This window comes from Pogonomyrmex barbatus, unplaced genomic scaffold (genome assembly GCF_055798465.1).
Source record: "Pogonomyrmex barbatus isolate J1 unplaced genomic scaffold, ASM5579846v1 scaffold14, whole genome shotgun sequence".
NCBI classification, from domain to species: domain Eukaryota; kingdom Metazoa; phylum Arthropoda; class Insecta; order Hymenoptera; family Formicidae; genus Pogonomyrmex; species Pogonomyrmex barbatus.
Window position 1 is genome coordinate 2879174 of NW_028297110.1, and position 22830 is coordinate 2902003.

The following is a 22830-nucleotide window of genomic DNA, read 5'->3' on the forward strand; positions in this document are numbered from 1 at the left end:
ATGCGCAGGACGCAACGCGTGCGCGTCATGTCGCGTCGCTCTACAAGCGTCCACGTATTATTACTTGACGCGCGATCTGACAGCTCCTTATCACGTCAGGAAACACGTTGTTCCCGCAATTTGCTTCCTTGATAGTCGCGAACGCGAATGTGGTAACTTTTTAATCACGTTTCCGTAAATTTTTCTCCTGATTCTCTTGCTGCGGGATTTTGTTCTCGCCGTATATGAGATTTTACAGTGTTATTTACAGTGTTAATTTTTTTTTAGTCCTGTTATTCTTTTGTCAATATATGGCTTCTAAACAAATGCCTGAGCGAGTATTGATAACGAGTATATTTACATTTTACATTCGTATCTACATGTGAAAATAAATTATCCTCTCTTGCGGAGGAGGAAAATGAAAACATCTGCTCATATGTTATTAATATTTAACAGAATACACACACATATATGCATGCAATACATACTTACAAACTTACTATTCTGATATTTTTTTTGTAAAAAGAACTAACGTAAAAAGAACTAAATATAGAATTAATTAAATTACGTTTATGTAAATCTGTTTATTTCTTGCAAAAGAAAAAAATAACTTGCTTATAATTTAATGGAATAATACACACATACTTAAAGTCATTTCGAATATTTTATTTTTTGATACGAAAAATATCTGAAAAATAATCGAATTTAAAAATAATTAAATTACGTTTATATAAATTTGTTAGTTTCTTATGGAGAAAAAGAAAGAAAGCTTTCTCATACATATATTTTATTCTGCAGATTCAGCAGATTAAATGAGAACATTCTTGAAATCGTTAAATATTCTACTTTTTAATACAAGAAAAATCTTTGCAAAGATGATGTAATTTAAGAATAATATTAAATTACATTTACATCTCAATTTTTTGCAGAGAACAGAATGAAAATAATTTTCTCTTATTACCTAATTTATCCTATATTAATAATATATTTAGCAGAATGATGACACAAGATAATTTTAAATGTTTTCTTTTCAGATACGAAAAGAAGATCTAGGATAATCGTTTAAGGATTCTTTTATTATGATTTATTGTGATTAAAATAAAATGGACGTCAGATTGGATGATAAACTGTCTGCATTGCAGCAAATAAACCAGCATAAACTTGTGAGAATACTGGATAATATTCCAGGCACAAAAGATCTGATAATAGAACAAAAATTAATGAAAATACTGGATAGTTTTGTAGGAGTGACTGTGTTAAAGTAAACACTCTTCCATTTTAACATACATATCTATGTACTAATCCCATTATTGCAATTTCAATAACTGCATCATTTTATTTGTAGACGATATGGAGTAGACAAGATTTATAAAATGGAGGAAGGGCTGAAGCCATCAAATAGTCAACGTGTATTCTTAGTATCTAATAGTTTGATCGCGTGCAAGAGAGTTCTAGATCAAATACATTCCGAAATATCTCCTATTAGCAAACCACACGTCGAATCATGTCACCATTTGCTGGTCGTGCCGTTCGTTCCTCCTGTGTTATACAATCTAGTCGAAGAGGAAGGTCAGGAAATTACGCCAACATTATCATTACTGTTCTCTTTATCTTTATAATCTAAACGTTAAATCGTTTCAGGTTTGGCTGAGCTGATTACGTTGCGAACGTTATCTATAGAATTTATAAGACTGGATGGAAACGTTTTATCCTTGGAAAATCCGATGTTCGTCGATCTTTACTATCACAAAGACATCAGTCTTCTGCGAGCATTAGCTCGCAACCTGTGGTCATTGCAGCTAATACTCGGCTCGCCGAGACTCTCGCTTTTTCTTGGCAAGCACAGCCAGCAACTAAACAAATTGATGGAAACTATGGAACAGAGTTTGGGCTCGTCTAGTCTGGAAAACGAGGTCGGCGCTCTGATCGTGGTGGACAGGAGTTTCGATCTGGTTACGACACTTTTGATGCCCGTAACATATGCAGGCTTGTTAAACGAAGTCATTGAAGTGAACGTCAGCACGGCGACGTTAGAAAAATCTCAAACCAAATTGGATCCGAATAAGGATCAAATCTATGGGGAAGTAAGAGACACACCTTGCAGCGACGTTTTCCCAATTCTACACGAGAAGGCTAAATCACTTAAATGTATTTATTTTTATCGCTAATTATTCTATTTCTCATTCGATTGATGTTTTAATACTGGCTAATATATCAGCCGAACAGGAGGCAATACAGACAATGAAATTGTCAGAGATGGAAAGATATGTGTCGACGAGATTGCAAAAGACCAGAGATATGACTCGGCAATTGGCATTTCATATATCCGCATGCCAGGCTATCGCGGATAAACTAGGCTCCGAATTTCAAGCCTTGCGAACGATTGAGAAACTCATGCTCGATTGCAAAGATCGAAAAGAATGTCTGAACTATATTGAGAGATATATGGGTACGTCAAAATTAATAACATTAACAATTATATCAGAAATTAATTAAAATTAAAACATAAAATACTTCTTTGTGCAGACGAGCAAGAGCTACGATGTTTACGTCTTTTGTGCTTGTTGTCTATTACTACGGATGGCATTACACCGAGCGAGCTTGAAAATATCCAGAGACTTCATCTTCATACCCATGGTTATCAGCATATTCCGCTGTTTTACAAACTACAAACAGTTGGCTTACTAAAGCATAGAAACGAATACACTTTACATAAGTTGCCCAACTGGAACAGCGAGTGGAGCAGCAACGCGCAAAAATTGAAGATATTGCCTAGTTATCTCAAACGATCCGATCAGAACAGTCGTACTTGTCCTAGTTATGTGTTCAACAATGCTTATATACCGGCGATAGTAAGTATTCTGTTCTTCCGTATTATAAATCATTCAATATATAATCGTGTGAAATTAATATCACTTAACATCTTACAGGCACAAATACTAAATATCGTGTCGAATCAAGAGAAAGATCCTCGCAGCTTTGAGGATTTGACGAACTTATCAAACTGTGTCGTAAGTGGTCAAAAGGGTGCATTATCGCCAAAGATGGTTGTCATTTGCGTGATAGGAGGTATTACCTGCGCGGAAATAGCGGCTTGCCGACTCGTAGAGAAATCTATGGGAATACGTCTCGTTCTTGCGTCCGACACTATTTTAACGGGTAACAAGTTGATCCAGAGGATACAAAAAATATGAAGATTCACATCTGACATCCATCAGGAATGTAAAAATATTGTAATCTTTTTGTATAATAGACAAAAGATTGTACATATTTGTTTTACAATACCTCTTTGCACATATGGCGATTGCGGGAGAAAACGCGAGTAATTCTGCAATGTATTAATACAATACGATTGCTGTCTTTATGTCATCAGTATTATTTATGCATGGAGATTTAAATGTTACAATGATTTGACATCCAAATCTTATTTTGCTTTGTATTATTATGCGATTAATAATTGCGATTCTCCTCTCGATTACGATCACGATCGCGATCGCGATCGCGCCTCTGCCGGCCCCAATCTTGTCCTTGTCGATTATAATTCTGACGATCACGGAAATTGCCTTGGTTTCCTCTTGAAAAGAAGTTACCTATAAAAATTATTTTGTTATTATAAAATAGAAAACGCATAATTTTTATGGATTCATTACATGACAAATAACATATACAAATATAGTGAGCGTAAATGAAGAACACTTGATTTTTGTAAAAAACTTACGTTTGTTTGAATGAACTTCCAGATATTAATTTCTTTGTTAACATGTTTTTACAGCAAAGTATTTTAAATACTTGAAAAAGTAAATAAATATGAGTGTCTTGAATGACAAAAGAATTAAAAGATATTTATATAATTATACATCTGATCTGAATATCTTTTTATTAGCTCTCTCTTTTTTTAATGTGTACAAATTTATTTATAAAGTCAAAGTCAGAGTCCAGGTCGAGTCAGGTCGGAACAGGTCAGGTCAGACTTGTTAAAAAGATACGAAGTAATATATATAAGAAATAGAGATAGAAAAAAGAAATAGAGATTTTATATATATAAATAAAAGAAATAAAAACAATTTATTTGAATAAAATATTGTTATATAATAGGTATAATATATGAATGTGTTATCGTAAACAAATTTATCTATTTGTTAAGCAATTTTGATAATAGCATTCAAACTAATGATCTCTATTATTAAAAAAATTTGATTCGTCTACCTTGCTTCATTTCAAAGATGCGCTCGTTCGAATCTACAAAATTGTTTACTTTATCCGTCAATTGCAGAGCCAGCGATTGAAGACGGCTCGGTTCGCTGCGATGCATAACTACAGTTCCAGTTGGATCGTCCAAAGATGCCTAAATTTATGAAAAGAGGAAATATATATGAATTAAACAGAACATTACGTAAATCATTATAAAATATATATATATATATATATGCATATATATATATATATATATCTGCATATATATATATATCTGCATAATACCATAAGTTCTTCGTTAATGATCATTTTACTAATAATCGAATGAACTATTGGTCGCTTTAGTTGGAACATGTCAGCAAGTTTAGGCATTGAGATTGAATCATATACATGCGAGTATGTAAATAGATAAGTCCTTAATGCCTCTTCCTTGATTAATCGCGTTAACATAGCTCGTACTTTATCCGCTTGATGGAAAAGATCCCAAACCTATTTTGATAAAAATAATTATTACTTGTACTTTTATATAAAAGAAAAAAACAAGAAATTATTAATATATATTACTTGTACCTTTGCATTCATCTTTTCGTTTATAATATAATTGTTACAAGCGGACCAATTCCCATTACGCATTGCTTTCGCGGCAGCAACAACATGTTCTCTCATAGATTCTGGAGGTCCAACTAATGACTGACGTTCGCTAGACCTTAATTGTTGATAGAATGTCTTTGAGATCATTCTTCGTCTCGCGTCAAATTCGTGTGCTAAAATTTATATTAATTTATATAAATTTATATTAATTTGTCATATGTATTAAACTTCGAAAAAATTATTTATAAAATATATATATATTTAATCACATCAATCTGAAAAATGACATTCAGCGTAAAAGACATACCAGCCATATACGGAATTTCGATAAGCATTGCTGAAACAAGATACACACATTCCAAAAGTTCCAAATTAATATGCATGTGGAAAGGCATTTGTCTTTGTTTTTCAATCTTTTCCTGCTCCTTGCTACGCTCATGTTGCCGTTGCGGAAGCAAACCTTGTGCCAAAAGTTCCTTCACTTTGCCTGTTACCATTAAATCTACCAAGCAGTTGTGCGCATCTTTAATATTTGCATGACGGAATGCACATAATCCTAAATGGGCTATCGTACGATTATATAAAATCTACAAAAACATAATAATTATTATATATTTTGATAAGATAAAAATAAACATATGTACGCATTTGTAAAACCTGTGTTGCTGGATCAGAATGTTGAATAGTTTCCTGGAGATGCGACATCAAGATTAAATCGCGAGCTTGGAACCAGTTATCGTGAAGAGCATGGTGATAAATGTGCGAAAGAATCGCGCGAGTTCTTAATCGATCGGTGTTATCGTGGGCATACACGTATTTGCATAATTTCTCCATAACTTGCACGGATGTGATTGCATCTGATCCCAATTCACCCTAATTGATATTGGTATTTGATATTTTTGACAAATTAATAAAACAAAAGAATTTTGTGCACGTATAATTACTTTGCGAGATTTACCTCCTTTTGCTTGAGAACATTTGAGTCGAATTTATAATACAAGTGCTCAATTTTACGCAAATACACGCGACAAAGTTCAGATACGGTTCCTTGTCTCTCCAAGTATTCTTGCACTTTATCAATTATGGCAGCAACTTGCTTCTCATCTTTCAATCTATGATAGGTAGATATTTTATTGTGCGAAAAATAATAATTATAGAAATGTACCGCGTAATTTCTCGCGTAAATATTACCTTTCTACGTATTCGTTACTGTGTGGATCGCATTCCTTCAGCAACTTTGTGAATTCCTCATCGAGACGTTCTACCAATGTCAATACACAACCGTGTATTTTGTATGGTGTTGTTTCGAACTCCTCCATTTCTTCTGCTATTGTTTCCGCTATTACCATATCTAAGTTGCTTAACAGCATGTCCAGCATTTCAGTAATACGCTCCAGTATTCTGTAATAAAAATGTGTGTTTATCTATTTATCTAGTTATTTTAAAATTCTATATTTTAAAGTTTATGAATTTATATAGACACATGTATTGTTTTCAAAAATACGTACTTAGACCAATACTCCGGTTTCATAGCATCAGAAACCTTCGGATTGTAATCAAATATGGAAGATACAATGGAAAATTTAATCTTAACGGCCACAGCTGGGCCTAAATTATGCGCGTCGGCTATTAGTTGCAACTCGTGTAAAAGTTCTATTTGCTCACGTCTGTCCGTGCGCTTTTTACCACGAGCTGCAATTATCTCAGAGAGCTTCTTTAGCACAGCACTGATATTGATTTCTGCGTCTTTGGCGAACATCTTCGGCTTCTCGGAGGGAATAGCCACGCCGCCTTTGACGGTTTCCCATTCTCCTTCGCCATCGTCTTCGTCACGTTTCTTCTTTCGCTCCTTTTCTTTGCGTTCTTTGCGTTGTTCTTTCCTCTTTGCTTTATCCTCATCTTCTTCTTGAGCTGTAGCTCTAATTAAAAAAAAAGTTACACAATATAAATTTATTCTGTCATTAAATAAAAATGAAAGACTAAAAGAGAAAGAGATTGTACTTTTTAATAAAACGTTCACGAATGTTTTGATATTGCCCTTCATCATCACTACTTGTGCTCTCACTGTCTGAATCACTACCCCAGTCAGATTCGCTCTCACTACCCTCTTCACCATCAGTTGTGGCTTTCTGCAAGGCAACATTGCAAGAAAATAAATTTATATCAAATCATTTTAATCAATCTCTAATGTTGGTTTTGATTTTATAAAAAAAAAACCTTGAACTTGGACACATCGGGTTCACTTGCTTCAGATCCAGCCTTCTTGAAAGCTACAGCACTATCTTCTTCCTCTTCGGATTCTAAAACTTCTTCAGCTGAAATGGAAACAATCCATTCTTTTTTTTATTTTGGAAAGATTTAAAGTTGAAGCATTTGTAATATTTCCTGTAGTAATCACCTTTCTCTTCCTCTTCATCATCATCTTGATCGGGATTCTCCCTGAATTTGCCAATGTCCTCTTCAAAGTCCTTGTTATACTTCCGTAGTTTTTGCCGCAATGTCGAAAGCGATTTGGAATTATTCTTAGACATATTTTTGCGTCCATCACGATCTTCCCATACTTCGTTAATAAAGTCTTCCATTTCTACCAGACATCTAACATAAAATCGTGGCGTTTGTCCAAGTTCCTCTTTTGTAATTACAGGTAAAGCTTTCTGATAAGCTCGCATCAAATCTTCGAAACCTAGAATAATAAAGATGTTTATTAAACTAAAATTTTCAATCATAATCAAGAGATTTATAAAGGAATGTATATTAATTATATATATTTATAATATATATTCAATCTATGTTAATCTATGTTAATTTTCAATTAAATCATCATAAAAGATCTACAAGTTAAAATTACATACTAGTTAACATGCTGCTCATATCCTTAATCTTCTTATAATTCCTGATGAGTTTTATAAGATTTGCAATCTCCTCATATCTCTTTTCCTTTGTGGAGCGTACAACACGCTTCGTTTCTTCTTCATCATCGCTAAACTATAAAAGCATATTTTATATTATTTCACAAGAATATCATATAGCAGGGGATATTGTTAAAAGAATGTTTATTCCAATCCGATACATACAGTGAAAGCTGTCGCTGGCGCCCTTTGCACCTGCTCTTCCTCAGATGCACTATCGGATTCAGAATCCGAGCCAGTTGCGAAGAAACGACTCATGATGACAAATATTCTGCAATAATCAAGCAAAATGTAATAAATAATGCATTTACACTTCTAAATTAGACTTAAAAATACTTAACCTCTAGTCTGTAACTATAATGGATCAATGAATATACGAATCATAAAAATAATTCAAGCGTATAACGTGCAAGAAACGAAAATAAAAATGTCACACTTCTAATAAATATCGAGTACAACATGACAAAAACTAACAATTTCGAAACCGCAAGGACCGCATGTCTGATGTGTCAGTCTGATTCCGCATATGTCGCGATATATTCTTACTTTGTTAAAAATAATCACCTTACATCAAGAGACACGCGCGACGTAAATTCGGACGATAAAAGGTGCAGTCCGTGAAAAAAATACAAAATTACCAATATTTTTCCTCGTGAGTTTGGGCACGTCGCGAGGTTAAACACCAGACCACCCACTTCAGAGAATACGGCGACACCGAAAGGAGGGTCACGTGACACAGTTCCTTGGCTATATTTTGCCTACGTTTCAATATTCACTGCCAGTACTGAAAATCTATAATATACGTGACCTGAACTATATATTTTCAGTACTGGCAGTGAATATCGGAACGCAGCCTTTGTGACTATCAAATGAGTCGGTAGATAAGTAAACTCAATAAAAGATAATGATATTAGTAACGATAGAAACAATTAATTTACGCTTAATAGCAATACAAAATTATTATTTTGTAAAAAGGGAAAAAAATGATATCAAATATGTCTTAAAGAAATACTAAAAAATAAAACTAACATATTGTTTAAATAAGCATAAGTTAAAAAAGTTTGTATAATGTAAATGTTTAAATTTTCTATAGAAAAGTAATGATATAAAAAATTGTGCTAACTTCAATATTAAAATAAATATTTGTTTATATTTATAAACATATAACTTTTTAATAAACTTTGCTGAATAAAATTATAAACTTAGCTGAATGAAATTATGTGCAATATCTATGATATTTTAGCGCGTGTTTCTAAAGAAATCTCTAAAATAGAGAAAATTACTGAAATGAACGCATTTGTAAAGAAATAGAATAGAATTCTTATTTTATAATTATTTTTTTATAGCAATGATAGACCTCAGAAACGAAATTAAATAGTGACTGTTAGAAGTTTTAACACGTAGTTATGATGTTTAATTGATTATAAGATTAATATATATAAAGCAAAATTAGAATAAAAATAAAGTTTTATATATAAATTTTAGATATTTACATATATGTATATAAAAACTTTCTTAATAATTTTAGATTAAATATTAGTCTTAAATAATTTTTTATTTAAAAAATTTTGACAGTAACTTCTCATATATAAATTTCTCATAATAGAATTAAACGATTTCTAAACAATGTGACTTTGATTTATTAAATATATTTATCAAATGTTTATTGATAAATTCGAAAGTTTTAGTCACTTTGGCTAGGCAGTATATATTAGAAATATCAGTATGTTAAAAACAATAATAAATTGACAAACGAAGACAAGCAAGATAAGAGACGAAAAAAGACTCTATATTTTTGAACTTAAATATTACATTGTAGAAAAGATTTTACATTATAAAAGATATAATATAGCCATTTTAAATATACAACGTCAATTTTAATTTGACAATTTTTACAAAAGACTTATAAAATATTTTAAAACATATATACTTTTTCAATGGCTCTGTCTCCTGAAGATCCGCATTCTTACGCAAGACCAGGTATTTTATAATAGCTATATAAAATATTACAATACATTAGAAATTTATTTATAATTAGCTATATAAAAATTATTACAAGACATTAGAAATTAGTATTTCTTTTTGAAAAAATTTAAATAAGAAAAACTTAGCTCATTAGCATGTGTGTTGAAAGATGAAATTATCACAAATATTTTCAAATTTTTAATAAATATGTAATTTTTTAAATTAAATTTTTATAAATTTAATTAATTTATAATAGTTTGCGTATTTTCTTAAATGCATTATGTTAAATTTAAAATAAAAATCTAAAATTCGTGACAATCGGAACTTAGCCTTTCGATGCTGTAACTTAGTAACGACCTTACGGAACATATCGTTAAATTTATTTTAAAAATTATATCACACGTAATTATTCTTTCTGTTTCTATAATGATTGTAGATATAATTAAATTATTTTTTTATATGTACTTATATTAGTATATTTATATTAGTATATTTTTCCTATTTTTTTCTATAAGGTTCTCATAATTTCTTATATTATTTTAATTACTAGATCTTGCATTTGTAACTGACATTCACTTAGAATTGAAAGTGAATTTTCAAGAACAAATTCTTAAGGGCAAAGCTGTATTAACTGTAGAAAGGAAACCTTCAATTTCCGAAATAGTAAGTGAACGATTTTTTTTTTATCAAAAACATTTTGTTTATTGTCAGTATTCAATACAGAGCAATTAGATTTTAGATAGTCATAAACTTTTTATATGGAGTGTTAAGTCTTTACATCCTGCCACTAATTTAACATATGAAATTGGACATGAGAGCCGTTTTGGAAGTAAATTTACCATTAACTTACCAGAACCGATTCATGAAACTGATACACGGTAAATATAAAACATTTAATAAAAATTACAAATATTAAGAATCAATATTTATCGATATGATAGTATTTATAATAGTATTGACATTTTATGATGATTTTTAGATATAAAATTGAGATTGAATATCAGACAAGTAAAAATTCTCCTGCCTTGCATTGGTTGACATCTTACCAAACTGCCAATCGTACGCATCCTTTTTTAATATCTAACTGCAAGGTAAATATAATTTTGGTATATTAAAAATGTATTGCAAAATTGTATAAAAATGTTTATAATTTTAGTTTGCACGCGCTAGAGCTATGTTCCCCTGTCAAGATACACCATCTAATAAATTCACGTATTCTGCCAAGGTAAAAATTTAAGTTTGCAGTATTTATATATATATATATATATATATATATTTATATATATTTTATTTAAATAAAAGGGTATCCGATCGATGATATTTTTAACAATAATTATACAACATAAGTAAAAAGTAAAAGCATTCTCATAAGCATTACTTATGAGAAAATATATGTTTATATTTTTTTATATATTACTGTAAAACAGAAATTATTTAATTATTGATGTGAATTTGTATTCATTAGATTTTTGTACCATCGGGTTTCGTGGTTTTAATGTCTGCGCTTTTAGAAAATATATTGTCTTATTCAACCAGAGAAAATCTATTCGAATATTTTCAAACAATACAAGTACCCTCTTACGCGGTAGCTATTGCGGTAGGTTCATTAAAAATAATACATATTAGCGAAGATATTGCTGTTTTTACCGAACCTAAGTATATACAAGAAATTGGAAAATCGTTTTGCAAAGTCGAACGCATGATACAGGTTGCCAAACAATTGTGTGGTCCTTATCGCTGGGGTAAGATATAAAAAAAGATTTGCTTAAAGGATTATATATTATAATTTTCATTTTTCTTTCATTGTTATATATTGATATTATGTAATTATATATTAAATATTATATAATTAAAATAATATTTGCAGGTAGATTTGATATATGCGTGCTACCACCATGCATCGGGGAATTCCAAATAGAATGTCCTTGTGTGGCATTTGTATCTCCATTTTTACTTAGTGGGGATCTTTCTATAATTAGTCCAATCGCTCGGAACATTTCTCAGAGTTGGGCGGGACTTTTAGTTACGTGTGCAAATTATGAACATATGTGGTTGAATGAAAGTTTCGCTATATTTATTTATAGAAAAATTGTATGCATTCTCCTTGGCGAAGAAATGAAGCTGTTTCTAGAGATGAAAAGTCGGCATAAGATAAAAAGAAAAGTAAACTGTTATTTTTAATTAGAAAAATGCTAAAATAAATATAGCATACTACTAAATATTAATTTATATATCATATATATAACACTTTTGCATGTTCTCTGGATTATTTTTAGAAATTTTATTACTGTTATAGATTTCAATGTTAAGAAACATGGAACGAGTAAAGAATCTGGTACCTACATTGACAGATATGCTTCCTGAAAATGAAACTAAATATGTGTTTTATGAAATAGGATATGCACTCCTAGAACATATACAATCTGTATTAGGAGGATCAGAAATATTCGAGCCATTTCTTAAATCTTATTTAGATAAGTTTACGTTCAAGAGTATAAAGACTGATGATTGGAAAAAGTATCTATATGAATATTTCTCTGATAAAACCGAGGTAATGTATATTTTACACAAATAAATTAGAATTTCGCCAGTATTATTTATAGCATTACAAATAATTATCTTTCTACTACCTATTGTTTTTAGCTGTTGAATAATATTGACTGGGACATGTGGTTCTCGAAGATATCTATACTTCAAGATATACTCAATAAGACATATAACATTGAATTTGAAAAAAAATGTTTTGACTTAGTAGACAAATTTATTAACTGGGATGAAAAGTCAGAAAACTTGTTGCGGCTTGCTTTATCCTCGGATATAACACAGCTCAATGATCTTCAGAAAACAATATTTTTGGCTAAACTTTATGCATCGCCTTCAGTTTTGTCGTCAGAAAAATTAACTTACATGTCGTATCTGTATCACTTCGACAATCATTGTTATAAAATACGGTATATATTCTACGTTTAGGCTGAATTATAAATATGTAATGTAAAGTCATATTTTATAGGTAACGTCATATTTTATAGGTATGTTTGGATACTTTTGGGCATCAAAAGTCGATGGAATAATTTGGACGTTAATAGACTTTTGGAATTTACCATTGACTGCTGTACACCAAAATTTATTTGTGCTTTATATCAAGATTTATATAAATGGAAAGAAATGCGCAACATAGCAACACTGTCATATTTATGTAATAACCATAAGTTGTCTAATGAAACCAAGGAAAAATTAAATTTAATTCTTCATACAAATGAATAATTATGAAAAAAAATTTTTTTATATTTTTTATATTTATATTGTTGCAATTTTACTAATATTATTAATAAAATAATTATAAATGTACATTAACTGTATTTTCATGTTATCTATTATAATATAATTATATATTATATAGTTATAATATAATTATTTTATTATTATACACAATTTTTAATTACATAATTTAATATTACATAATTAAATTATTATATATAATATGGCGAAAAACTGTTATTTAAAATGTTATTTAAAATTATATTCTTTATAAAAAATATTTTAAAAAAACTTATACAATTAACCAAACAATAATACAACAATTTTTATAACGTACAAAACAATAACAATAAAACAATAAAACAATTTTTATACCGTATACATTTTTTGCAGATAATTTGTTGGATACCAATTACTAAGAACTGCCATCGAAAATAATTAGGTTATAAGATAACATGAAATAAGAAAATATAGTTAATATACATTTTATAATTGTTTTATTAATAATATTAGTAAAATTGCAACAATATAAATGTAAAAATTAAAAAATTTTTTTTTTTTTATAATTAAATAAAATTTTTCTTTTAATTTGAAAATTTTTATTTCTTTTAAATTTTAAAATATTTTTAAATATATTGTATAATATATACTGTGCACTATTTTATTATGATATATTATTTTCAGAGTAGGTTAATTCTTATGCTAGCTGAATATATTTCTTTTTTTTTTTATTTATGAGAGTTTAAATTTTTCTTTTTCTATCTATTTTTATTAACATCTGATAATTTTTATCTGGTAATTTTAATGCTTTGTCTGTGGATATGAAGTTAGGATTTCAATTAATTTGCAATATTAATTTTTTGACTTATTATTATAAAAATATATTTTTAAATAATACATATTTTTTACAATGCAATAATCATATTATTTAAAAAATATATTTTTTTATCATTGGATAATTAAGCTTGAATAATAACAAAAAGTATAATTATTAGATAAAAATTGATTATTATCGTGTCATAAATAAAGGTACATCCACGAAACATCAGAGTAACAATAAAAAAATTGTTCTAATTAAATTTTTATCTGACCAATTATTTTTAATTAATCTACTTATCAATATTAGTTAAAAATTACTTATAATTCGACTTTGTGACTCGTCAAGTTCGAGTCTGTTCCATCTAGGCTACGGTCAATGTAACTCTATAGATGCTTCGAAGCATTTGATTGTTCAATCAAAACAAAGAATTTTACTAGCGCATCAATTAAAAACGTTTCAAAGCATTTGTAGTAAACCCCCGTAGGGGAGCGTCCCGTTTGACCACGTTGCGATTGACTACAGCCACTCACAGCGGCCGATGCCTAGAGATTTTCTTCTGTTCAAATGTTACGACTGGCTGGTCAATTGCAACGTGATCAAATGGGCCCTACTCTACCGTAGTAGCGAAAAATATTCTCATTCATGATTTCAATATGCTGTTAGATATGCGTCTGTAGGTACATACATTCTATTGGTCTGTTTTTGGTAACGGAACTAGTGTACACTTGTACTTAAAATGAATGAGATATATAAAGTCTATTCTTTTCGGCTGAACTGCAAGAAGTTTATACCTGTTATTGAAGTTTGACAAAAGCGAGAAAGTTTAATGCAATTCCAATGTGGAAAACAAACCTCATTTGATGCTTATACCTTCGCGAGCATCGTTGTTCCTTGTTTACTATTCGATGAACAACGAAGATAAAACAATTCTAAGAACTTGCGAACATCAAATGGAACAGACTTTTTGTTTACGAAATCGCTGTCATGACGTATGGATTATTTGCGCGGGAACAATAATTCTGCGTTCATAAACTTTTATAGGATATAAAATCAACGATGCTTGGTGCAAATGTAAAGCTCTGAGTTGGTGGCAGATTGATACAGAAAAGATATCTGCAAAATCGCTACGAATACACGCAGTCATGCAGAAACGACAATTATCACGAAAAAAGGTATTGAAAATGTGTATTATATACATATTTGTGTTTGCATATCATTATTGATTCATCATTGTTAGATAAGGCGAATTTTTTAACTATAATGCTACTTTTATAGAGCAAAGCATTTGCGCATAATACGATTTATTAATCGATGAATTAAAAAATTCGTCTATATTCTATCTTTTCTTATAAAATGATACTTTGATATGTCATCTTTGATTTTGAATTCTGTAATAGTCAGTATGCTTGATATAATTAAATAGAAAATAGGAATGTAATTTATATTTTTTCACATGAGAATTAGGCTATTTTTTTCTATAATTAATGAGCATAACTTTCCTCGTTTGTAGATTTTTACCACTAACGATGCCGATAAATCTCAGAAGAAAATATTATCATTCTTTACAAAAATTCCAAAAGCTGTTGTAAGTAATGATAAAGTTGTACCGGATACAAATTCTTTATCTCAAGTATCAATTGGGAAAAAAAGAAAGGAAAGAGATAGCTCACTTGAGGAAGATACCTTAATGAGAGTCGAGAAGAAATGTAATGTGGATAAAAAGTCATTGAAGGATTCTTGGACTGACAATGCAGAAAGTCTTATTGAATCACATGAGGATTCAGTGATATTATCTGTATCAAATAATTTAGAAGATTCATGTAATAATTCTAAGGAGAATAAACTGATGTGTAAGAATACATCTCTAGTTGTTAAAAATGAGGGAAATGCTACATTAATGGGAAAAAGTGAGCAGAATGTAAACATTCTACAAAATTCTACTAATATTGGGCATAAGACAAATGTTTTGAATCTTACTCATAGTGACAATCATATTCTTAAAGAAACGCAAGACTTAAATACTCTTGCTTTGAAGTCTTTATCTGCTATAGAAACACCTAAACATGACAAGACTAAATCACATAATTTGAAGAAAGTAGAATCTTTTGAAGATTTTTCAGTGATAATAGATGGCGATTCGTTTGATGATTTTTTTGATCAGGAGTGGCATGCAGAAATTGATTTAACTACTTTTCAGAGGTGTAAGATAGTTGATGTGACGCATGAATCGAAAGTTACTGTCTTAAAGGTGCAGCATGTGGAATCTGAAGGCATTGACAATGTGGCATGCTCAGGATTTTGGAAAGACGTGCAATTGAAAATTGACGATATCGTCACGATACAGGCAAAGAAGGATTCGCGGCGATGGATTGTGGATAACAATAATGGTTTCCTTATTACGCAACCTGATTTACTGATATCAGGCACAACGATAATGGGTGGTTTATTTTGTAATAGACGAGCGGTGCTGAGCGAGAAATTCAGAAAGATAGAGTCGCTACCGAGTTTGAATGCTGATTATTCCACGATGACTATAGGATCTTTGACTCATCAGTGGTTGCAAAAGGCATTACGGGAAAATATCTGCGCCCTGTCTGATGTGATCAAGCTGTTGGACGATATGTTACAATCAAAGGACACATTAGACTATCTCTACGCGTCAGAAATGTCGCTTATAGATTGTCGGAAACGCATGATGGAGTACGCCCCGCGAATCGTCGAGTTTATTCAGCATTATATTAAGGGTAACAAACAGCAGCATGTAAACAATCTAAAAGACAACTTTCAAGGGAGTATTTGTAATGTACAGGATATTGAGGAGAGCATTTATATACCAAAGCTAGGTATAAAGGGAAGGATAGATATAACAGCGGAGGTAAATATCAATTCGAGAAGGAAAATCATGCCTCTGGAAGTGAAAACTGGAAGAGCTTCCTATTCATTAGAGCATAAGGGCCAAGTTATTCTTTATCTCATGATGATGGGTTTTAGGGATCAGGATATTGATACTGGACTTCTGTTATATCTAAAGGAAAACTCGATGCAGGAAATCAAAAGTGGACATCATGAGAAGAGAGACTTGATATTGTTACGGAATACTTTGGCGCATTATTTTGCTAAAAAATCCGAAAATCCACAGGGCACGGACGCGGAATCGGATTTAAAGGCGATGGAATTGCCCGAGCCGATCAATCATCACAGCGCGTGCGGCAGATGTCCTTATCAGACTCTATGCTGTGCATATCTTGCAAAGGACCCGAACGCGAATTTATCATCGTCGCATCCATTAACGGCGATGATTAAACAATTGCGGGACGATTTTGAGACTAGTCATTTGGATTATGTTATGAGATGGATCGCATTATTGCAATTGGAAGAAAGCTATGAGAATAGTAATAGCAGTTTAATCAGCATATGGACGATGAGTCCTGAGAAAAGGGAGGCGCAAGGGACGTGTATCTGCAACTTGAAGATTATCAGCAAAGTGATGGAGCAGGGTGATAGATATCAACATACGTTCGCACGTGTCGATATTAAGGGAGAGACTATTGAGAATGGTACATTCGGCGGCGGGATTGCCGAAGATAATTATATTATTGTGAGCACGGATGCACGAATTAACATTGCTACCGGGCATGTAACGCACATTTCGTATGACACTGTTGCGGTCCTATTGGACAAAGATATTACGCGATTGTACGCACATTCAACGTTTCATATCGATAGATTCCCATCTACAGGTCTATCTACTTTTAATTATGCGAACGTGGCTGGTTTGCTGAATAACGACGAAACGATTGTCAATCTTCGGCGCATCGTCATCGATAGGAGACCGGCCACATTTATGAACAAATTGCCACGGTCGATTGTATCGACTAGCACCAGAATCATAAGTGACTTAAACGAGAATCAGCAGAGAGCTGTATTGAAGGCGGTGGCCGCTCATGATTATGTTCTGATAAAGGGCATGCCAGGTACGGGCAAGACGCAAACGCTAGTGGCTCTGATAGAGTTACTGCAGGAGTTGGGCTCCAGCGTGTTGATCACCGCACACACGCACAGCGCGGTGGACAATGTTCTGTTAAAGTTGTTGGAGCGGAATATAGATTTTCTACGGCTAGGTTCGACGAAACAGATTCATTCCCTGTTGACGTGTAACAGTGAGGAATACGCGATCGCAAGTTGCGATTCGCCAGAGGCCCTGGAGGCACTCTACAACAGCAAGCGAATCGTAGGTGCGACTTGTTATGGTGCGTATCACGCGCTTGTCAGGAGGCGCACCTTCGACGTATGCGTAGTGGACGAGAGCGCGCAAATTATGCAGCCCACAGTGCTGCGACCATTGTACAGCGCGCGCAAATTCGTCCTTGTTGGAGATCCGGATCAACTGCCACCCGTCATCAAGAACAAAACTGCCGTGAAACTCGGCGCGGATGAATCTCTGTTTATCAGGCTGGACAGCGATGAAAACACCATCAATCTGTCAAAACAGTACAGAATGAATGGGAGGATCATGAGACTGGCCAATGATGTAACATATCGCGGCAAACTGGTGTTAGGGAATAAACAAGTAGAAAACGCAGTCTTGATTGGCACGAATATGGAGCAGGTTCTCTTGTCCTGCGAGAGGTGGATAAGAAGCGCGCTCTCCAGGCACTTAGATGACTCGGTAGTAGTACTCAATACTGGTAGCACTTATAATCTAAATGTGGACTTCGATAACAAGGATATTGCGATGAATCAAATGTGCACCAATATCTGGGAGGCCGCTATTACTTCACGTCTCGTTCAGGTGCTCATCGAGGCAGGCGTGTGTGCTAGAAATATAGGAATTATAGCGCCATATAATGCTCATATAAATTTCTTAAAGAAAATCATAGACAAGGAAATAGAAGTGAATACCGTGGACCAGTACCAGGGACGTGATAAGGATGTTATATTGTACTCGTGTACAAAGAGTGCCAAGGACGAAACAAAGGAGGAATTTGGAATATTGAACGATCAACGACGTTTGACGGTAGCCATTACTCGCGCGAGGCACAAACTGATCGTAATCGCTGATAAAGTCACGTTGACAAGATACGCGCCATTTAAAAGTCTGTTTGACGTCATCGATGAGAAGAACGTGATAAATTTGCGCGATGGCGAGGAAGATTTTAGCTGGAAAAGTCTCATTCATAGAATTGACGATAAAAAGTTCAAGGACTGATCGAATAATGATATAATAATAAAAATAGACTGATGATAAATTAAAACTCTGTTTAAATCAGTAAAAGTTGTAAAATAGTATTATGATCGCATTAAATATATGAACAAAAACTTTGCAAATATATATAAATATATCGAGATATCAGAATGTATGAAATTTTTATATAAAAATATATTTATTTCAACTTTATATATATATATACGTATATTCTTTCTCTTTGTATAAACATTTAAAAGATGATTTCACATATTGAATATATTATTTAAGTAAGATTTATCGATTTATCGAAGATAATTTATCGATTTAAAATCAAGTAAAGATAAGATTTTTAAAACATCACAATCACAAATTTTAAAAAATATTGAGAAATATCTTAAGAAATAATCTTTCGTGAAATCAGGCCGCTAAACGGAAACAATATTTATAAAATATAATAAAAACCATGTCATTTGCATGAGGAAATATTGAAAAAAAGAATAATAAATAGATGATAATACAAACTGGCACTTGTGCTTAAGTACGTTAAGCATAAGCCCCTGTATTTCACGTGAATCACATAATCACATTTCATGCGTACGTTCTTTGACGCACAATATATAAGTACAGAAATTTCGGTGATATCTTTGACACTATATACATATGTACAAAACAAGATAAGTAATATGAGCAGTTACTTGAGCACGCGTGTTATCCTTTCGCGGCTCTATTTGTTAGATTCGTTGTAAGATGCTCTACCAGCCAGCTCTAATAAGTAACGATCGGGATGATCCAGCCAATCGCTAGCGCTTAATTTGACGACTCTTTGTTTCTCCGCTTCTTTTACCTGCCACTTCTTGATCTCCAACTGTTTTTCCCTGCGAGCATATCAATAATATTAGTTGTTACCATATTGTGTCAAGGAATGATTTCATTATATACAATTCGTAAGACATTACCTTAGCTTCGTATCGCCGCAACCCCACACTTCCAGATTGGCGATGCGATAAGGCGCGCCGGCAATAGTCACCGAATGAAATGATTCGTCGATACTGATCAGCGGCGAGCGCGGATCGCTACCGAGTCGCAAACCGTGCGGATAGCCTCTGATATTTGTATTCAAGTATAGTATTTTCGGACCTTTCTCCATGATTTTGTAGGATGGAGTCAGTTGAATGCCCATCGAGTCCTCGTCGCCCCAATAGAGATGACTTTCTCGCCACTCGACGGCCGAGCACACGCAATACGTCGGACATTCCTCGTCTCTCTCTACACTAGCTGCTCTTATAATTAGCAAAGTGGGACCTCTGTAACCTAATACATGGTGAAGGAAGCGATTAGCCCCGGCTCCATGTTCTCCGCTATTGTACAGTAACGTCCAATGCCTTGGACAAATACTGCCTGTTCTTCTGGTTATCAAAGCGTGAGTTATGTCCTTCGGTGAATCGTTGGTCTGGACACACAGACATACCACGCACATAGATACGTAGATTCAATTATGTGTACAATATAAGCTTATCGGCAATAATTAATCTCTTTACACAAAATATTTTACAGGCAGGGTAAGATAGTAATCTATCAATTATTTGTATTGTGATTTATAACTTACCTGAAGGTAACACTGCGGTAGTGTACACGACAGCAACCAAACATAGCTCATCGGCAACAAGTTTGTTTGAGGAAATTCTTGATTCGACTTTTCCAATACGGGAGTGAGTATCTCGACGTGAGGTTGCGGTTGTTCTTTTGATAGAAGTACTTTACCATTGCGATAAGCAGTTGTTAATACATGTATTACATATCGTTGTAGACCGTGCACCATACGTGGACAATGTTGTCCGATCCAATTGCTTACGTAACTTGTAGACAAACTGTTTTTGCCGTGAAACTATAAAATATTTTCAAAATGTAATAATTGCATATTATATTTGCACAATATAAAAATTATTTATACAGAATGCAAGTCAAATACTATAATTTACATATAAATGGTTAATAATTATTATATAATAATTACATTCTAATCTACACTGTAAATATATACTATATTGCGTCAATAAATTTAACTAACACATGAAACAACAACTGCGTTTATTATCTGATGCGAGTGAAGGCACAAGTTGGTGCTATTGTTTTCCATAGCTAGCTGATAGCAACTCATCAATAATGCTCGCAGTGTTTCAGGAGTAACATTGCTGCTATTTTTTATATCAGTATACATTTTTATATAATTCTCCAATATAGCTTGATCGTTCATTACTGACAGGAACTTCTCAGCTTGCTGCTTAAAAGCTGTTGTAGTTATGTATGCAGTTGTGGCATGGGCATTGTAATGTAAATAAGTAAAAAGCTTCTCACTCAATTCAGGATGAGTGGGAAATAAGTATTTCTCGAATACAGACTTAGTAATGCCATTAATATGTTCTTCTTGATAGGCCAGCTGTGACAATATCTGCAAAACATATTAAAATTATATTAGAAATATTCTAGGTGAATAAATTCCTTTTAAAATTATACTTGTGAAAAAAAATCAAATAAATATATCGAAATATGTTCTAAGCAATACTTAATTACTTTTTTATATCTGTTCATAAAGATAGTTCACAAAGATCTGTTCATATACTGTTCATATACTCTGTGTGTGTGTGTGTGTGTATGTGTGTATATATATATATAAAACAATATATAAATAAAATCAAGTAAAGCTAACTTTTGATAACAATTAGTCATATATACAATTAGATATATATCAATTAACCTATAATAAGATATAAGATTTGTTCACAAATATGTTATACTAGATTGTACTCTATAACCTTCTTTTTCTCTTTAAAACTTTTTTTCTTTAAATATATATTTATTTCATTTTAGGTATAAATATATAGTAATTCAGCTGTAAACAAATTTAAAGTATGCAGATTTTAATTTCAAAAGCAGTTGCCCCTTTTTTTAATTCTATATCATATTTCCAGTATAATTCTTTGCCTATGATTCACTTACAAATAATATATCTTTAATATTACATCTGTAAAAATTTGCTTCTTTATATTCTTTTGATAGAGTCACAGATTTCAAAACTACAATTCAGAAGGAAGATCAGAAGGAAAGAAATGTATGATAAAAAAATATACCTCAAAATATTCAGGAAAATATAATACAAATGTTTAAAATACTCGCAGAAGAAGTATAAAATAACTTCTATGAATCATAGCGCAGATTCAGAAAAAAATATATTGATGTAATTAAAATTATCCTAAGGAATTAGATGATAAGAATCTGTTTCTGCCTTCTGTATTGTATTTTCTAAACAATCTTCCTAATGTACAAGTCCACTGTTACAGATCAAGAATGCTGGATATTGGATAGGGACTATTGTACTTTTGCGAGGCTCTCAATCGGGAAGAACTGCGTTTGAGAGTTGTGATGGTCCGGCTCGCTCTTGGAGACGACGGCGGTGGCGGCGGCGGCATTGACGCTCGTACCGGTGCCCGTCGGAGTGGTCGCCGACTCCGCCTTCTTGTGCGACACATGTCCGACGCGTGCAACCTGGTTGCCCATCCTGCTTCGTACCGCGAGGAAGGAGGGAGACTACAACGAGACCAGCACCCGCAGCACCGTCCGCATAACACCAACGATAACAAACACGCACGACACCATATGCATACGACCCCGACGGTCCTCCTTCCCCGCTGTCCTCGTCATCGACGTCGCAGGAACGAGAGATATCGTCGACGTAGGCACTCTTGCTGTAGGCAGGCTTTTCTCGCCACGGGAGAAATCCAGGCTAATGGCTCCTGCGCATTGGACGCGATTTTTTCAAACGTCTTGATTGGCTGAAGGATAGAAAATTTTGAAAGACTCGACATCTCTCCTATCTGATTAGCCAATCAGCACGCCCAAAAAATTTCAGATGTTACTAACAAGATATT

The 22830-nt window shown here is 32.6% G+C and overlaps 5 protein-coding genes across 9 annotated transcripts; 3 read left to right on the plus strand and 2 right to left on the minus strand.

The window, feature by feature from the left end:
• The first annotated feature begins 5 nt into the window (after positions 1 to 5).
• On the plus strand, positions 6 to 3249 carry Vps33B (vacuolar protein sorting 33B). Of its 3 annotated transcripts, XM_089073067.1 has the most exons (7): positions 7 to 152; positions 1014 to 1240; positions 1325 to 1548; positions 1621 to 2127; positions 2198 to 2428; positions 2506 to 2831; positions 2910 to 3249. In XM_089073067.1, exons 2-7 carry the CDS (start codon positions 1083 to 1085, stop codon positions 3171 to 3173), a joined length of 1710 nt encoding a protein of 569 aa, XP_088929193.1. In that variant the 5' UTR covers positions 7 to 152; positions 1014 to 1082; the 3' UTR covers positions 3174 to 3249. The 3 variants fall into 3 exon arrangements, with proteins under 3 accessions (XP_011647763.2, XP_088929193.1, XP_011647764.2); XM_011649461.3 differs by having other exon boundaries at positions 6 to 152; positions 2506 to 3249; XM_011649462.3 differs by lacking the exon at positions 7 to 152 and adding an exon at positions 191 to 330 and having other exon boundaries at positions 2506 to 3249.
• An 82-nt stretch (positions 3250 to 3331) lies between these two features.
• eIF3c (eukaryotic translation initiation factor 3 subunit C) lies at positions 3332 to 8437 on the minus strand. 3 transcript variants are annotated; one of them, XM_089073055.1, is made up of 15 exons: positions 8312 to 8437; positions 7839 to 7944; positions 7617 to 7749; positions 7163 to 7447; positions 6982 to 7079; positions 6766 to 6893; positions 6273 to 6683; positions 5956 to 6165; positions 5723 to 5876; positions 5422 to 5637; positions 5072 to 5351; positions 4744 to 4937; positions 4459 to 4662; positions 4186 to 4324; positions 3332 to 3569 (listed from the first exon to the last, which is right to left on the minus strand). In XM_089073055.1, exons 2-15 carry the CDS (start codon positions 7929 to 7931, stop codon positions 3430 to 3432), a joined length of 2685 nt encoding a protein of 894 aa, XP_088929181.1. In that variant the 5' UTR covers positions 7932 to 7944; positions 8312 to 8437; the 3' UTR covers positions 3332 to 3429. The 3 variants fall into 3 exon arrangements, with proteins under 3 accessions (XP_088929181.1, XP_088929184.1, XP_088929182.1); XM_089073058.1 differs by having other exon boundaries at positions 8238 to 8383; XM_089073056.1 differs by lacking the exon at positions 8312 to 8437 and adding an exon at positions 8148 to 8167.
• An 820-nt stretch (positions 8438 to 9257) lies between these two features.
• LOC105433948 (leukotriene A-4 hydrolase-like) lies at positions 9258 to 13275 on the plus strand. Its single transcript, XM_089072877.1, has 10 exons — positions 9258 to 9653; positions 10189 to 10301; positions 10371 to 10516; positions 10618 to 10729; positions 10795 to 10863; positions 11104 to 11380; positions 11506 to 11801; positions 11935 to 12189; positions 12282 to 12589; positions 12668 to 13275. Exons 1-10 carry the CDS (start codon positions 9611 to 9613, stop codon positions 12900 to 12902), a joined length of 1854 nt encoding a protein of 617 aa, XP_088929003.1. The 5' UTR covers positions 9258 to 9610; the 3' UTR covers positions 12903 to 13275.
• A 1145-nt stretch (positions 13276 to 14420) lies between these two features.
• Dna2 (DNA replication helicase/nuclease 2) lies at positions 14421 to 19114 on the plus strand. Its single transcript, XM_011649464.3, has 2 exons — positions 14421 to 14888; positions 15227 to 19114. The coding sequence occupies exons 1-2, from the start codon at positions 14859 to 14861 to the stop codon at positions 18923 to 18925; spliced, it is 3729 nt and encodes a 1242-aa protein (XP_011647766.2). The 5' UTR covers positions 14421 to 14858; the 3' UTR covers positions 18926 to 19114.
• A 295-nt stretch (positions 19115 to 19409) lies between these two features.
• Positions 19410 to 22655, minus strand: LOC105433946 (uncharacterized). The gene is made up of 5 exons (XM_011649465.3): positions 22280 to 22655; positions 20973 to 21353; positions 20511 to 20789; positions 19861 to 20354; positions 19410 to 19779 (listed from the first exon to the last, which is right to left on the minus strand). The coding sequence occupies exons 1-5, from the start codon at positions 22457 to 22459 to the stop codon at positions 19629 to 19631; spliced, it is 1485 nt and encodes a 494-aa protein (XP_011647767.2). The 5' UTR covers positions 22460 to 22655; the 3' UTR covers positions 19410 to 19628.
• Positions 22656 to 22830: the final 175 nt, after the last annotated feature.